The 19,471-nt window shown below is 34.0% G+C and overlaps 1 protein-coding gene across 10 annotated transcripts in view; it reads left to right on the top strand.

Annotated features, from left to right (window-relative positions):
* Positions 1-19,471, top strand: part of EPHA5 (EPH receptor A5) — a gene marked incomplete at its 3' end in the record, with an annotated part of 325,147 nt that overhangs the window by 216,533 nt on the left and 89,143 nt on the right. For all 10 annotated transcript variants that reach the window (XM_079919474.1, XM_079919472.1, XM_079919473.1 and 7 more), the window contains one exon: positions 11,010-11,169. In XM_079919474.1, the coding sequence (XP_079775600.1) occupies positions 11,010-11,169 (160 nt within the window). The remainder of the gene's footprint in view (positions 1-11,009; positions 11,170-19,471) is intronic.

Below are 19,471 nucleotides of genomic sequence, written 5' to 3'. Positions count from 1 at the left end.
GTTGTGGTGCACGGGCCTAGTTGCTCCATGGCATGTGGGGTCTTCCTGGACCAGGGCTCAAACCCGGGCCCCCTGCATTGACAGGCAGATTCTTAACCACTGTGCCACCAGGGAAGTCCCAATTCATAGCACTTTTTAATTGCTTCATTCATCATTGATTCAACAATTACCTGTGTAAAGATACAACAGAGAACAAAACAGCCAAGTTTATGTGGGGGAGAGTGAGGTTATCTACATTCTTTTTAGGTTTTGGATGTCTATACAATATTCATATATTCATTTTATAAATAGATAAATAAAAGCTCAATTATCATGTTTGAAATAGTTGTCTCTAGGAATGATTTGCTGGTGGCATTATATGTAACTAGTGGATTATTAAGGAACACAAATGAAGATACTTATATTTCAAAAATATATATATTATTTAATACATTATTCACCAAGAGTGTCCTAAGAAAATACCTCTGAGACAAAGCTATGTTGCAATAAGATTTACAGTGTTTACTGAAATAAAATAGGGTAAACCAAATAAAATGTTTTAATATTAATACCCTCACTGATTCCCGTTTCTCTGGGAGTAGTGGTCCAAACTGAATTGCCAATGCTAGAAGTCTACAATTTAAGCACATGCTGTATCCAAAAACAATTAGTTAAATTAATGTTTACATTCCTTTTTCAAGTTTTTTGTAAGCTTTATTACTGCATACTAATGCAAAGCTAGGCAAATATATATATATATATATATATATATATCTCTTTATGAATTCTTTTGTAAACATTTTAAGTTTCCAGATTTTTATTGTAATTAAATTGATTTTAAAAGAAGTTGAGGTGCATAATGACATTTTAAAATAAATATACTATGAAGACTATATATTTGAATATACATATCTTAGATGAAATAAAGTTCAACAGCAGGACGACTAAAAGTTTAACAAGTACTTGTTTTCCTGCATAGTTTTTCTTTACCTGAAGCAACTAGATGGACCAATGAGTTTGTCTTTTTTTTTTTTAACATCTTTATTGGAGTATAATTGCTTTACAGTGGTGTGTTAGTTTCTGCTTTATAACAAAGTGAATCAGTTATACATATACATATGTTCCCATATCTCTTCCCTCTTACGTCTCCCTGCCTCCCACTCCCTATCCCACCCCTCCAGGCGGTCACAAAGCACTGAGCTGATCTCCCTGTGCTATGCGGCTGCTCCCCACTAGCTATCTACCTTACATTTGGTAGTGTATATATGTCCATGCCTCTCTCTCGCTTTGTCACAGCTTACCCTTCCCCCTCCCATATCCTTTTTATTTTGTCTTTAAGGAAATTGTCCTGATTTTTTTTCCCCTTATGAGTAACCTTCGATTGTTTTTACTCTTACTTCCCAGCATATGCATGAGTCTCATATACATAGTATTCATTAAGAGCAAGGATTTATCTTTTTTTTTTTTCTTTTAAGCTGCTGCTTCTGTTAAAACAAGGAGTTACTCAACAAGTGGTGGGGCATAGTCCTTTTCTATTAATGTTGATTCTAATTAATTTTATCCATGTTGTGGAAATATTTTCTTTATAGTTCATGTTTATATTTATTTCAGTAAGATTTGGTTTTACACTTAATATTTTATATTTAAAGCTGTATTAATACATTCTATTATCTGCATAACTGAAAGTAAGAAAAAATGATTTGGGGAGCAAAGATTTCTATTCATATTCTCAATAAATGAATAACAAGTTGCCTACCTACATGCTTTTAACGCAGCAACCCTTATATATTATTTTGGGGAAGTTAACTTTTGGTCAGTGTTTTCCATTTTACAGAGAAGATACTAATTCCCGACTTTTTTGCCAAGCAAAATTATTGAGCACACCAGTAAAATACACAAAAAGGTTGGGTTTTTTTTTAACACTTTAAGAAGGAAAAAAAAAGGATAATGAGCTTTTATACCATGTATTGAGGTGGGGGTCCTGATAGGTTTCCAGAGCTCATTTTGAATCTTCAGAATGATACCACCATTTTATTGGATGGCTCTTGGCCAGACACAGGTGGCAGAGCTTTCCAGGGCTCACACATTCGCCAGCTGGCATTTCTGCCTGTGATTGCCCTGCTCTAATAGAGGTCATTGGGCCTCTCTGCTCCTGCATGGTGATGGGCCCATTGCCATCTCTTAATTAAAGACAGAGGCAAAGGGAAGCTGCCCTTTGGCAGGGTGTTTGCCAGCTGGCTCCTTCCCCTCGCTGCCTGTGAACAGTGTTTGCTAAGCAGCTGGGGAATGTAGCTCATTTGCTCAGCTGGGGCATGAAGGCAGCAAACCACTACCCTGACCAAGGACTTGGCAACATTTGGTTGTGGGTGTTGAAGATGTGTGTATAGGTTTGTGAAATGGAGAAATTTATGAGGATGATTTAAAGGAGTGGATCAGAAGCAAATTTTAGAAGATAATTCGAGGATTCAAAATGTGTATTTATGGGTTTTGATCCCTTAGATATATTCGCTAAGTCTCTTCAATAATATAGTATTCAACTAACTCAGATAGACAACGTACCATTAGACCCGCAATAAGGAACCACTGAGACATACATAATGTTAACAGATAAATCAGACGGAATGCTGTATAATTTTGTATAATCAACTGATGTTAGATTATACATTTATTTCAAGGAACAGCATTCCAGTTTCCTTGCAATGATTTTTTTTCTATTTTTGACAAAATTATCAATTTCTACTTTTTCAATAGTTAAGAGTTACAATCATGTAAGCTTTTAAATTTTTTTTTTTCTTTTCAGTAGAAGAATTTGCCATCATGCTATAGGGTAAAATCAAATTTACCTAGAAGTTGTAATGCTCAGAAGATTGTGCTGGGTACTATGTATATTATCTCTATCTCTGTGTCCTCACAGAGTCTTGATAAATAATTTCATCCTATTTTAAAGAAGAAAAAAACTTAGGCTGAGTTGCATATCCACATTTACACATGTACTTAGTTAATAACATGGTTGGAATTCTAACCCTGATATTCCTATGCTATTTTTCATTAAAAAAAAATCTTACTTTACATATAAATGTTAATACTTCATGTAAAAATCCTAATTATATCAAATATAACAGAATCATAACTTCAGTTTTGTCTAGATTTTTCTCATGAACTCAAATTCCCTTTAAACAAAATGCAAATAGTAGCGAACATATATTTTATCATTTTTTACTGAAAATTACTGATTAAATCACAGCCAAACTGGAAAGGATAATATTACTAAGAAAGTCTTACACATTCAGTCATAAACTTGAGTGTACTCAGATTATCAGTAACTACAATAGTTTATAGAAGCTATCTACCCCTTTTAAAAGGAACACATCAAGAAATTGCCTGCTTTTTTTACTGTTCTACCCCTAGCAAACAGAAGGGGTAATAGAGTAGACAAGGTCAATAAATATTTCTGAGTGAAGAAAATGACTGACATTACTAGGTAAAACTTTATAGAATTTATTTTTCTACTTTAAATTCTTTGAAAACTCTAACAAAGTTTCCTAAGCACTTTAGAGACTAGGCACTTAAACTAACGTGAGTGTTAAAAAAAAACAAAGATCAATTGTTTATGTAGACTGAATCAGAAAAACCTATTTGGATTAGAATTTAAACCATATCTATCTATAGAGAAATTTGGATATACATAACCCTAAGAAAATTTTATATGTTTGAACGTATTAAATGAGGAATGGTAAACTGCTTTAAGGGAAGAATATTTACCCATTGTTTATTGTACATTGTATTGGTGGTAGCATAGAATATGGTTAGATGTTGACTTTGATGTGTCAAATTAGAAAAAAATTAAAATAATAATTATGACAATTAAAACATGTGCTTTACAGTTTAATACATGTTTTCACTTGCATTATCTGTTTCATTCTTACAACATTTCTGTGAGAATATCCAGCCACCAATTTTTATCCCAGTTTTACAGATAAGGAAACTGAGGATAAAGTAAAAATGGGTTTGCTGTGTTTTAGCACGTGATTTCAATGTTCACACTAAAGGCACAGCATGGCATGCTGTAAACTTCAAGGAACAAGGAGTGTGGTTTGCATTTGTTTTACTTTTTAATAGCATTATGAACATTAAATAATAACCTTATTCCTACTAGAGTACTTGAGAAGTAAATGTTATTTTCTTGTTTTCAATTTTCTTTTTCTCATTTAGGAAAAATAAATCCTTTGCATGTTGTTTCCCTTGGATCTTTTTTAAAAATCAATACATTTTTTCTGCTTGTAAAGACAAAATTCCCTGAAATATTTAGAAAATAATGATTTACAGGCATCAATAAGTTCTTTTAAGTAAAGCCCAATTCTTAAAAAAGGGGAATAAAATCTCTAATCATAACCTATCTTTAATTCATCCTATAATATCTATCAGAAATTTAATACATGTGAAAAGACCTTAAGGAAAAAACAAGCTTAGCCAAAAATTCACACAGAAAAACATAAGGGAAGAGAAAGTTCAAAGCAGGGAATGTGTATTAAATCTTTACATATCTAACACTTTATATTCAGAGTGGTAACTTCAGAGATAATGAGGAGTTATAGATGGTTTGTCTAGACTTTTGTTAGCAGTCAAAATAGGAATAGTTCCTCTCTGTTTCACTTTCCAAAGCTATCTTTTAGGTGACTTTTTCCCCTTCATCTCCATTCACTACTAACCCAGCCCAAACACATGAGAGTGAAAAAATGAAGTTTTAAAAAAGGAAAAAATTATTTTGCTTATGTGAAATTTTTCTTTAAAACTCACTGTTTCGACTTAGTGAGTTAAAATTAAATTTCTCCAGTGAAGTTCACATTCCTTCTCCCAACCCCTAAATATGCTTAGAAATCAAATTCAAGGGATTCTGCCAGTGGCCTTCATTTGGGCTGCAACTCTTCCCAGAGTCTCTGGCCTGATGGCCTACTATATCAGATTTTGGAATCACCAAGCCTCCACAATCATAGTCTTGGTGCTGCAGCCAGGTGTCAACCCGGAGCCTCTGAAGTGGGAGAGCTGAGTTCAGGACATTGGTCCACCAGAGACCTCCTGGCTCACGTAATATCAAATGGCAAAAGCTCTCACAGAGATCTCCATCTCAATGCTATGGCCCAGCTCCACTCAATGACAAGCAAGCTACACTGCAGGACACCCTATGACAAACAACAAGCAAGACAGGAACACAGACTCACTGGTTAGCAGAGAGGCTGCCTAAAATCATAATAAGGTTGCAGACACACCAAGACACACCACCGGATGCAGTCTGGCTCACCAGAAAGACAAAATCCAGCCTCATCCACCAGAACAAAGGTACAAGTCCCCTCCACCAGGATGCCTACACAACCCACTGAACGACCTTTACCCACTGGGGGCACACACCAAAAACAAGGGGAACTACAAACCTGCAGCTTGCAGAAAGGAGACCCCAAACACAGTAAGTTAAGCAAAATAAGAACACAGAGAAATACACAGCAGATGAAGGAGCAAGATAAAAACCCACCAGATCAAACAAATGAAGAGGAAATAGGCAGTCTACATGAATAAGAATTCAGAGTAATGATAGTAAAGATGATCCAAAATCTTGGAAATAGAATGGAGAAAATAAAAGAAACATTTAAGAAAGCCCTAGAAGAACTAAAGAGCAAACAAACAATGATAAACAACACAATAAATGAAAGCAAAAATTCTCTAGAAGGAATCAATAGCAGAATAACTGATGCAGAAGAATGGATAAGTGACCTGGAAGATAAAAGAGTGGAAATAACTACTGCAGAGCAGAATAAAGAAAAAAGAATGAAAAGAATTGAAGACAGCCTCAGAGACCTCTGGGACAACATTAAAGGCACCAACATTTAAACAATAGAGGTCCCAGAAGGAGAAGAGAAAAAGAAAGGGACTGAGAAAATATTTGAAGAGATTATAGTTGAAAACTTCCCTAACATGGGAAAAGAAATAGTCAGTCAAGTGCAGGAGGCATAGAGAATCCCATACAGGATAAATGCAAGGAGAAACATGCCAAGACACATATTAATCAAACTATCAAAAATTAAATACAAAGAAAAAATATTAAAAGCAGCAAGGTAAAACAACAAATAACACACAAGGGAATCCCCATACTGGCAGGACATATTAAAAGTGATGAAAGAGAAAAACCTACAACCAAGATTACTCTACCCAGCAAGGATCTCATTCAGATTTGATGGAGAAATTGAAACCTTTACAGACAAACAAAAGCTAAGAGAATTCAGCACCACCAAACCAGCCTTACAACAAATCCTAAAGGAACTTGGTTGGCAGGAAACACAAGAGAAGGAAAAGACCTACAATAACAAACCCAAAACAATTAAGAAAATGGTAATAGCAACACACTTATTGATAACTACCTTAAATGTAAATAGATTAAATGCTCCAACCAAAAGACATGGACTGGCTGAATGGTTACAAAAACAAGACCCATATATATGCTGTCTACAAGAGACCCACTTCAGACCTAGGACACACACAGACTGAAAATGAGGGGTTGGAAAAAGATATTTTATGCAAATGGAAATCAAAAGAAAACTGGAGTAGCAATTCTCATAACAGACAAAATAGACTTTAAGTAAAGACCATTACAAGATACAAAGAAGGACACTACATAATGATCAATGGATCAATCCAATTAATCAATCCATTAACAATTGTAAACATTTATGGACCCAACTTCGTAGCACCTCAATACTTAAGGCAAATGCTAATAGCCATAAAAGCAGAAATCAACAGTAACACAATAATACTAGGGGACTTTAACACCCCACTTTCACCAGTGGACAGATGATCCAAAATGAAAATAAATAAGGAAACACAAGCTTTAAATGATACATTAAACAATATGAACTTATTTGATATTTATAGGACATTCCATCCAAAAACAGCAGTATACACTTTCTTCTCAAGTGCTCATGGAACATTCTCCAGGATAGATCATATCTTGGGTCACAAATCAAGCTTTGGTAAATGTAAGAAAATTGAAATTGTATCAAGTATCTTTTCTGACTACAATGCTGTGAGACTATCTATCAATTACAGGAAAAAATGTGTACAAACACAAGGAGGCTAAACAATACACTACTAAATAACCAAGAGATCACTGAAGAAATGAAAGAGGAAATCAAAAACTACCTAGAAACAAATGACAATGAAAACACGACAATTCAAAACCTATGGGATGCCGCAAAGGCAGTTCTAAGAGGGAAGTTTACAGCAATACAATCCTACCTCAAGGAAAAAGAACAATCTCAAATAAACAACCTAACCTTAAACCTAAAGCAATCAGAGAAAAAAGAAGGAAAAAAAAAACCCAAAGTTAGCAGAAGGAAAGAAATCATAAAGTTCAGATCAGAAATAAATGAAAAAGAAATGAAGAAAACAATAGCTAAAATCAATCAAACTAAAAGCTGGTTCTTTGAAAAGATAAAATTGATAAACCACTAGCCAGACTGATCAAGAAAAGAAGGGAGAATACTTAAATCAATAGAATTAGAAATGAAAAAGGAGAAGTAACAACCGACAGTGCAGAAATACAAAGGATCATGAGAGATTACTACAAGCAACTATATGACAATAAAATGGGCAACCTGGAAGAAATGGTCAAATTCTTAGAAAAGCACAACCTCCCGAGACTGAACCAGGAAGAAATAGACAATATAAACAGACCAATCACAAGCACTGAAATTGAACCTGTGATTTAAAATCTTCCAATAAACAAAAGCCCAGGACCAGATGGCTTCAGAGGCAAATTCTATCAAAAACTTAGAGAAGAGCTAACACCTATCCTTCTCAAACTCCTCCGAAATATAGCAGAGGGAGGAACACTCCCAAACTCATTCTAAGAGGTCACCATCACCCTGATACCAAAACCAGACAAAGATGTCACAAAAAAAGAAAACTACAGACCAATATCACTGATGAACATAGATGCAAAAATCCTCAACAAACTACTAGCAAACAGAATCCAACAGCACATTAAAAGGACCGTACACCATGATCAAGTGGGGTTTATCCCAGGAATGCAAGGATTCTTCAATATATGCAAATCAATCAACGTGATACACCATATTAACAAATTGAAAGAGAAAAACCATATGATCATCTCAATAGATGCAGAAAAAGCTTTTGACAAATTCAACACCCATTTATGATAAAAACTCTCCAGAAAGTAAGCATAGAGGGAACTTACCTCAACATAATAAAGGCCATATATGACACACCCACAGCCAACATCGTTCTCAGTGATGAAAAACTGAAGCCATTTCCACTAAGATCAGGAATAAGACAAGGTTGCCCACTTTCAAAACTATTATTCAATGTAGTTATGGATGTTTTAGCCACAGCAATCAGAGAAGAAAAAGAAATAAAGGGAATCCAAATTGGAAAAGAAGAAGTAAAACTGTCACTGCAGATGACATGATACTATACATAGAGAATCCTAAATATGCTACCAGAAAACTAGTAGAGCCAATCAATGAATTTGATAAACTAGCAGGATACAAAATTAATGCAGAGAAATCTCTTTCATACCTATACACTAATGATGAAAAATCTGAAAGAGAAATTAAGGAAACACTCTCATTTACCATTGCAACAAAAAGAATAAAATACCTAGGAATAAACCTACCTAAGGACACAAAAGACCTATATGCAGAAAACTATAAGACACGGATGAACGAAATTAAAGATGATACAAAGAGATGGGGAGATATAACACGTTCTTGGACTGGAGGAATCAACATTGTGCAAATGACTATACTACCCAAAGCAATCTACAGATTCAGTGCAATCCCTAGCAAACTACCAATGGCATTTTTCACAGAACTAGAACAGAAAAATTCATAATTTGTATGGAAACACAAAAGATCCCGAATAGCCAAAGCAATCTTGAGGAAGAAAATCAGAGCTGGTGGAATCCAGCTCCCAGACTTCAGACTATACTGCAAAGCTACAGTAAACAAGACAGTATGGTACTGGCACAAAAACAGAAATATACATCAATAGAACAGGATAGAAAGCCCAGAGATAAACCCCCACACATATGGTCACCTTATCTTTGATAAAGGAGGCAAGAATATACAATGGAGAAAAGACAGCCTCTTCAATAAGTGGTGCTGGGAAAACTGGACGCTACATGTAAATGAATGAAATTAGAACACTCCCTAAAACCATACACAAAATAAACTCAAAATGGATTAAAGACCTAAATGTAAGGCGAGACACTGTAAAATTCTTAGAGGAAAACATAGGCAGAACACTCTATGACATAAATCACAGCAAGATCCTTTTTGACCCACCTCCTAGAGAAATGGAAATAAAAACAAAAATAAACAAATGGGACCTATTGAAACTTAAAAGCTTTTGCACAGCAAAGGAAACCATAAACAAGATGAAAAGACAGCCTCAGAATGGGAGAAATATTTGCAAATGAAGCAACTGACAAAGGATTAATCTCCAAAATATACAAGCAGCACAATATCAAAAAAAACCCAAACAACCCACTCCAAAAATGGGAAGAAGATCTAAATAGACATTTCTCCAAAGAAGATATACAGATTGCCAACAAACACATGAAAGGATGCTCAACATCACTAATCATCATAGAAGTGTAAATCAAAACTACAATGAGGTATCACCTCACACCAGTCAGAATGGCCATCATCAAAAAAATCTACAAAGAATAAATGCTGGAGAGGGTGTGGAGAAAAGGGTATCATCTTGAACTGTTGGTCAGAAGGTAAATTAATACAGCCACTATGGAGAACAGTATGGAGGTTCCTTAAAAAACTAAAAATAGAACTACCATATGACCCAGCAATCCCACTACTGGGCATATACCCTGGGAAAATCATAATTCAAAAAGAGTCATGTACCACAGTGTTCATTGCAGGGCTATCTACAATAGCCAGGACATGGAAGCAACCTAAATGTCCATCTACAGATGACTGGATATAGAAGATATGGCATATACATACAATGGAATATTACTCAGCCATAACAAGAAACAAAACTGAGTTATCTGTAGTGAAGTGGTTGGACTTAGAGACTGTCATACAGAGTGAAGTAATTCAGAAAGAGAAAAACAAATACCTCATGCTAACACAAATATATGGAATCTAAAAAAAAAAAAAAAAGTTTGAAGACCCTAGGGGCCAGACAGGAATAAAGACACAGACGAAGAGAATAGAGTTGAGGACACGGGGAGGGGGAACGGTAAGCTGGGACGAAGTCAGAGAGTGGCATGGACATATATACACTTCCTAATATAAAATAGATAGCTAGTGGGAAGCAGCTGCATAGCACAGGGAGATCAGCTCGGTGCTCTGTGTCCACCTAGAGGGGTGGGATAGGGACGGTGGGAGGGAGACGCAATAGGGAAGGGATATGGAGATATATGTTTATGTATAGCTGATTCACTTTGTTGTACAGCAGAAACTAACACACCATTGTAAAGCAATTATACTCCAATAAAGATGTTAAAAAATTAAAATATATATAAAATAAAATTTAAAAAGAAATCAAATTCACTGAAGATAAAAGGCATAAGTCTTACCTGGCTGTATATCAGACATTGTCACCTTCCTCTATAAACAAGCAGCATGTTAGTTGCACTCCAATAAATCATTTATGAGAAAAACAAGCTCACAATTAGCAATACTAAATTAGTGTATCTGTAAAATAGTGTATCTCCTGGAAATTTTATTTTTAAAGTTTACATATCTGTTTCTGCCCAAGGCAAGTGTGGCGGATGGGTGGAGAACATATCTTACATCTATGAGTTCTAGATAATACTTTAAGGTTCTATATAACTAACACAACTAGGGTGCGTAGGATTTTGTTTGTAAAATGTCATATTTGTACTAATAGCAAATCTGTTATTTTCTGTTTTTTTCTTATCTTTGATTCTGTGTTTTGCTGTCATTAATAATTCATTTTTTGACTTTTTTTTATTGCATATACATGTGTAATCCAAGGACCAAGAAACCAGCTATACAATTATCAAATCTAAAGAGACAACTATAACTGCAGAGGGCTTGAAACCAGCTTCAGTATATGTCTTCCAAATTCGCGCACGCACAGCAGCAGGCTATGGTGTCTTCAGTCGAAGATTTGAGTTTGAAACCATCCCAGTGTGTAAGTCATTTTAATTACTGTCAACTCATATCTCTGTAATGGTTACCAGAAAAGAGTCATTTGATCAATACTCTCCCTGGGCATTCTGTCAGTCTCCATCTTCTTCTCTCTCTCCCAGGCATTACTCCTTCAGGTAGGAAGCATCTGTCATGCTATTATGGGAGGTTAGCAGGTTAACACATCGGTCCCCAATCCTCATAGCATTTAGTCTACAGGGAGATGAAATATCAGATCCTTAAGAACTGTTTAAACCTTGCTTTTAAAGACTTTCTTTCCACTGTTGCCATACTTTATTGAATTATTGCCATTTACTTTTTACTTGTTTTATTGAACAATGCTACTAGGCTTAGTCTTTTTATGAAAATTCCACAGGGAACTTTCATTAGTATTGAGTTTGGCAAGAAAATGGTACTCTAAGGAACCAGTCTGATTGTTTTGAAAAAAATCAAAACCTCTGGCAACATCTCTGAGTGGAGGGTCCGGAAATATTTCTGGAAAACCCTTCTTGTACCTTTCTTTTCATAAAATAGTAAAAAATAGCATGAAACTTTTTCTTCTTTAATGTCAAACAATATATTTAGATTACTTACTTGTACTAAAGCACACATTTAAAGCAGGATTAGGAGAAAGCAATAACTTGCCTTATTTATAGATGAAAGAACTGACACTATTAATGTCTTGTTATGAAGAAAATAACACAGAGAAGTAGTATGAAATGTCAAGTATGTGTAAATGTGTTTGTTTGTACATATACAATACATATATATACTTTTTTAAAGTCAAGTTTTGTAAGAATTACTTATTTTTAAATGAAGAAAATAAAATGCATGTTTCCTCCCTTTGAAAACCAACAAAACAAGACCTTAATTATCAGATTTACTTTGTAATGATTAGGAGAGCTATTAAATTAAAATGTTCATAAACCTATATAATACAGCTCTTTAGAAAATGAAGATATATTTCTGTTTAAAGCATGTTTAACTGAATTATCTAAAAGATAATTTTTATTACTTTAAAAATAGCTTTCTAAGTATGACTTCACTTGATTTTATACAGATTAGGGTGCCATGGTGAAAAATGATAAATTATTTTCTTTCCATGCAAGGAAAGTCCCATGTCTGAAGTTTAATTGACATATTGAAATTTAAATATTTAATGCTATTTAGAAAAGCTTTTTAAAATAAGTTTCATATGAATTAATGTAATTAGTCATAAAATTTCCATAATATTGGCAATGGATTATTCACTGTCATACCTTGGACCCTGATCTGGATTTATAATGAAATATGTATTATATAAGCTGGCCATCCTAATAGGGCTTGTTTCTATTTATGCTTATGTGCTTTACCAACTCTGGAAACAAAGCCATAGAGTAAATAATATCTCACAATATGCTCGAGTGCTTGGATAATTTTACAAATGAAAAATCTCACTTTAAAAGATTACAAAATTATACTTAGTTTTAGGATGTTGGCATGTTCAGCAGCTAGTTTTTCTTCAGACTATTTGATGCTCTTTCCCTTACTTTTTTTTTTAAATAGTAGTTTCCAGGTATGCCAATACCCATCAATCTGATCATTGAGAGAAATAATGAGGTCATTTTCCATATAATTTTACAAAGTCTCACCTGAAACTTTCTTTTAAATATTTTCCTACATAACTTCTAGATGGAAAGAAATATCACACAAATATTTTTATTACAAAATCAGATTTTAGTGTTATTATTAATAGTAATGAAAATATTTTAGGGATGTACTGCCTCAACTTTAGTGTGGAATTTTATTTTTACTTGCTTATGTGTACATGTATTTGCAAACAATTTAAGAATGAATTTTTCTTTGTACCAAGTATCTGTTACATACCAACCCCCTTTGATCTTCATGTAGAAATCTTCTGGATACAATTCAGGAAGAATGTGTTGAGCCCCTGTTATGTGCTTGGCTTTGCTAGACTCTGGAGAAGTATACATGAGTAACACGTGGAAACTTCTCTCCTAAGAATAAGAGAGAATAATCTTCTGAAGATTAGAATGTTTATGTCAAGAACCATTTTAGGATAATAGTTTTGTTCATTATTTTTAAATTTGTCATTAACTCCCTACAAATCAAAAGATTTTTCATGCTAGGTACTGTGAGTGACTCAAATAACTTTAAGGCATAATCCCTCCCTTCTCCAGGATTATACTCTAATAGGGAATTAAAGAAGATATACAATTATTATTAAAATAACACTTCATTTTGTGTTATATACCATTCATTTGACAACTATTTGTGCAGTATTTTGTGAAATCACTTCAATTATATTATTGAGCAATTATTTACTTAATACTATAATTTAATTTTTCACATACATATATTATTTCCAAAACACAATCTGCAAATACTAGAGTCAAGAGTTATGGTATCTTAAACATATTTACATTTTTGCTGTCAAAGCTATTGGCAATTTTCATTTGGTGGGTGACAGTTAACCTGGCTTTAATGAGTCACCATTGTTAAGGAAAGTCTACCTTATCATTCAGGTATATTAGGACAAAAAATTATCTGAAAGTCATTACTTTGAACTTAAACTTTACAAAGAATTTTCCAATTGATTATTCAGTTCATAATTGCATGATATGATATATTGACATATGTTCTTGATTTGCTTAATTTTTTAAACTTATTAATTTATATTATACTTCAGTTACAAAATTGTTATGAAGAGCTTTCCTTTTTCTTCTAGATTATCTTCTATGTTAAAAATATAGCCCTAAAACCAAATGCAAATAATAAAAACAAGAATGCAAAATATTCATTTTAGAAAAACTATTTACCATGAGGATTTGGGTGGAAAATCTCCAGCTTTTTTTCTGTCAGGTTTTAGTTTATGTTTTATAACTGACTGTAACCCACTTTATCATCCCAACGGCGATGATAAAAACATGCCAACAAATACACCTAGCATGAATGAAACCATCCAGCCAACCTAGCTAGCTCTTTTTCTTAGTTTTTTTTTTCTTAATATAAATTGTCTTGAAAATATGGAAACATCACTGAATCTTTCTTAGTCTCTACTTGCCCAAGATTTACTGAACATATTTGTGTTTCTTTTATGATTTTTTTTCCTCAATATACTTTCTCTCATCTAATTCTTACCTATTTGATTCAAAAATCTGTATAGCCCAATGGCTAGAATAATGCTATTCTGTTTTTTAAATGAAAATTTTACCAAGATAATTGTAGATTCACATGCAACAATACACAGAGAGCTCTTGCACACTTTGCTCAGTATCCCCAATGGTAACATTGTGCAAAACTATAGTATAACAACAAAAGCAGGATATTGGCATTGATGCAATCCACCAGTCTTACATTTCCTCATACTCCTTTGTGTGTATGTGTATAAACAGGTATGAATTAAGTTCTGTACAATCTGGTCACTTGTGAGCGTTCGTGTATTTACCATCACAGTCAAGATATCGAATAGTATCAACCTCACAAGGATCTCTCTTGTTGCCCCCTTTTTTTTCCCCCAAGGGATAACCATTTATTTTATTTTTTATTTTATTTTATTTTATTTTTGAATTTTATTTTATGTATTTCTTATACAGGAGGTTCTTACTAGTTATCTATTTTATACATATTAGTGTATACATGTCAATCCCAGTCTCCCAATTCATCTGACCACCACCACCCCCGCCCCCCATGTCCACCCGCTTGGTGTCCATACGTTTGTTTTCTACATCTGTGTCGCTATTTCTGCCTTGCAAACCGGTTCATCTGTATCATTTTTCTACACTCCACCTATATGTGTTAATATACGACATTTGTTTTTCTCTTTCTGAATAACTTCACTCTGTATGACAGTCTCTAGATCCACCCAAATCTCTACACATGACCCAATTTCATTCCTTTTTATGGCAGAGTAATACCCATTGTATATATGTACCACATCTTCTTTATCCATTCATCTGTCAATGGGCATTTAGGTTGCTTCCATTACTTGGCTATTATAAATAGTCCTGCAAAGAACATTGAGGGGCATGCGTCTTTTTGAATTATGGTTTTCTCTGGGTACATGCCCAGTAGTGGGATTGCTGGGTCATATGGTAATTCTATTTTTAGTTGTTTAAGTAACCTCCATAATGTTCTCCATAGTGGCTGTACCAATTTACATTCTCACCAACAATGCAAGAGGGTTTCCTTTTCTGCACACCCTCTCCAGCATTTGTTGTTTGTAGATTTTCCAATAAAGCCCATTCTAATGAATGTGAGGTGATACCCACTGTAGTTTTGATTTGCATTTCTCTAATAATTAGTGATGTTGAGCAGCTTTCCATATGCTTCTTGGCCATCTGTATGTCTTCTTTGGAGAGATGTCTATTTAGGTCTTCTGTCCATTTTTGGATTGGGTTGTTTGTTTTTTTTAATATTGAGCTGCATGAGCTGTTTATATATTTTGGAGATTAATCCTTTGTCCATTGATTCATTGGCATATATTTTCTCCCATTCTGAGGGCTGTCTTTTTGTCTTGTTTATAGTTTCCTTTGCTGTGCAAAAGCTTTTAAGTTTCATTAGGTCCCATTTGTTTATTTTTATTTCCATTACTCTAGAAGGTGGGTCAAAAAAGATCTTGCTGTGATTTATATCAAAGAGTGTTCTGCCTATATTTTCCTCTAAGAGTTTTAGAGTGTCTGGTCTTACATTTAGGTCTTTAATCCATTTTGAGTTTATTTTTGTGTATGGTGTTAGGGAGTGTTGTAATTCCATTCTTTTACATGTGGCTGTCCAGTTTACCCAGCACCACTTATTGAAGAGGCTGTCTTTTCTCTATTGTATATCCTTGCCTCTTTTGTCATAGATTAATTGACCATAAGTGCATGGCTTTACCTCTGGGCTTTCTATCCTGTTCCATTGATCTATATATCTGTTTTTGTACCACAACCATATTGTCTTGATTACTGCAGCTTTGTAGTACAGTCTGAAGTCAAGGAGCCTGATTCCTCTAGCTCTGTTTTTCTTTCTCAAGATTGCTTTGGCTATTCAGGGTCTTTTATGTCTCCATACAAATTTTAAGATTTTTTGTTCTAGTTCTGTAAAAAATACCATTGGTAATTGGAGAGGAATTACATTGAATCTGTAGATAGTAGTATAGCTTTGGGTAGTATAGTCATTTTCACAATATTGATTCTTCCAATCCAGGAACATGGTATATCTCTCCATCTGTTTGTGTCATCTTTAATTTATTTCATCAGTGTCTTATAGTTTTCTGAGTCTTTTACCTCCTTAGGTAGGTTTATTCCTAGATCTTTTATTCTTTTTGTTGAAATGGTGAATGGGATTGTTTCCTTAATTTCTCTTTCTGATCTTGTATTGTTAGTGTATAGGTATGCAAGAGATTTCTCTGCATTAATTTTGTATCCTGCAAACTTACCAAATTCATTCACTAGCTCTAGTAATTTTCTGGTGGCATCTTTAAGATTCTCTATGTACAGTATCATGTCATCTGCAAACAGTGACTATTATACTTCTTCTTTTCAAATTTGGATTCTCTTTATTTCTTTCTCTTCTCTGATTTCCATGGCTAGGACTTTCAAAACTATGTTGAATAAGAGTGGCGAGAGTGGACATCCTTGTCTTGTTCCTGATCTTAGAGGAAATGCTTTCAGTTTTTCACCATTGATAACGATGTTGGCTGTGGGTTTGTCATATATGGCCTTTATTACGTTGAGGTAGTTCCCTCTGTGCCCACTTTCTGGGGAGTTTTTATCATACATCGGTGTTGAATTTTGTCAAAAGCTTTTTCTGCATCTATTGAGATGATCATATGTTTTTTATTCTTCAATTTGTTAATATGGTGTATCACATTGATTGATTTGCGCATATTGAAAATCCTTGCATCCCTGGGATAAACTCCACTTGATCATGGTGTATGATCCTTTTAATGTGTTGCTGGATTCTGTTTGCTAGTATTTTGTTGAGGATTTTTGCATCTATGTTCATCAGGGATATTGGTCTGTATTTTTCTTTTTTCGTAGTATCTTTGTCTGGTTTTGGTATCAGGCTGATGGTGGCCCCATAGAATGAGTTTTGGAGTATTCTTTCCTCTGTAATTTTTAGGAAGAGTTTGAGAAAGATGGGTGTTAGCTCTCCTCTGAATGTTTGATAGAACTCACCTGTGAAGATATCTTGTCCTGGACTTTTGTTTGTTGGAAGATTTTTAATCACAGTTTCAATTTCATTACTTGTGATTGGTCTGTTCATATTTTCTGTTTCTTTTATAACTACACTTACTGCCTTCACTAACAACTCCTGTTCCATAACTAATCTCTGGCTACCACTAAAATCTAAACATCCATTTTTAAATCTTGATATTTTAAAAATGGTTTGTAAATGGAATCATACAGTACATGACCTTTAAGTTTGGAATTTTTTCTCACTCAGCATAATTCCCTGTAGATTCATCCAAGTTGTTGTGCATATCAAATCTGTTTCTTTCCATTGTTGAGTTGTATTCCATGATATGTATGTACCATAGTTTGTTTAACCATTCCCCTGTTGAAAGATATCTGGGCTGATACCAGTTTTTGCTATTATTAATAAAAATGCTATGAACATTCAGGTATATATTTTTGTGTCAACCTAAGTTTTTATTTCCCTGGGATAACTATCCAAGAATACAATTGCCTGGGTCTTATGGTAATTGCATGTTTCATTTTGTAAGAAACCAACAAAATGTTTTCCAGAATGGCTGTACCATTTTACATTCTTACCAGCAATGTATGAGTGATCAGTTTCTCCACATGATTATTAGTATTTGGTGTTGTCACTATTTTATTTTGTCCTTTTGGACAGGGGAGTAGTCGTATCTCATTGTGGTTTTATTTGAGATCTGTAATAGCCAATGATGTTCAGCATCGTTTCATGTGCTTATTTGACTGCCATACTGTTTTAAGTTTCCCAACTCCTGTGTACTCATATTACAAATCAAAAATTATAACTTTGATCACATTCTCCTGATAAAGAAAGTTAACAGATACTTTTTGCTGTGTGAGAAAGATCCAAAATTCTCACCCTGGCCTTAGAAACTCTTATAATCTGTCTCTAACAAAACTCTTTAGTCTCAATGATTAAATCAATGATTCAAATATGTAGCAAGTATCTAGAGAATATTTATGTAATATGGATTTGTAACCAGGAGTGGGGGAAGCAAAATACGGGAAAACAAAAATATTTCTCAACAGATACTATCTTAAAGTTTCCAGGGATGATGTAAATATATAATAATTGACAAAAAGAAACATATTATTTACTAAAGAATATTAATTTTCATAATTAACATCCTTTTAATGGTAGTATGTTTCATTGCTCCAAAATTTACTTTTAAATATTCCCAAAACATTCTGCAGCTATTCTTCCAAAACTACATTATAAATCAACTAATTCTTAATAAACATATATAGGAAAATAGACAATATGCATGACTAGAGGTTCGTATCTTTAAATATTAAAAATTTAACAAAATGTAAAAGGATAATCATGAATCATACTGGGCTTACTTTTTTTTTTTTAACCACTGCTAAAGAACGAACAAGTATGAAGGTATTGATAGTATCCCATAAATTCTATATATTTTAAATTTAGGTGATGTAGTTGGAGATATTATTGATACTGTCAGTGCAAACAAAGGAATAAATAGTAAAAAATCTTGATGAATTATTTCCTATGAGAAGAGAATGGCATGGACACATATACACTATCAAATGTAAAATACGTAGCTAGTGGGAAGCAGCCGCAGAGCACAGGGAGATCAGCTCAGTGCTTTGTGACCACGTAGAGGGGTGGGATAAGGAGGGTGGGAGGGAGATGCAAGAGGGAGGGGATATGGGGATAGATGTATATGTAAAGCTGATTCACTTTGTTATAAAGCAGAAACTGACACACCATTGTAAAGCAATCATACTCCAGTTACAAACCAATTATAAAATAATACTGAATTTTATATTAAAAAAAAAGAAATATCTCACAAATGAATCACTGAAAGGAACTTAAAAAATGGTTCAAACTAACCAGAGGGCAGACAGCAGAAGCAAGAAGAACTACAATCCTGCAGCCTGTGGAACAAAAACCATATTCACAGAAGATAGACAAGATGAAAAGGCAGAGGGCTATGTACCAGATGAAGGAGCAAGATAAAACACCAGAAAAACAACTAAATGAAGGGGAGATAGGCAACCTTCCAGAAAAAGAATTCAGAATAATGATAGTGAAGATGATCCAGGACCTTGGAAAAAGAATGGAGGCAAAGATCGAGCAGAAGC

This window comes from Stenella coeruleoalba, assembly GCF_951394435.1.
Source record: "Stenella coeruleoalba genome assembly, chromosome: 4".
NCBI lineage: Eukaryota > Metazoa > Chordata > Mammalia > Artiodactyla > Delphinidae > Stenella > Stenella coeruleoalba.
This window is presented reverse-complemented; position numbering and strand designations above follow the sequence as displayed.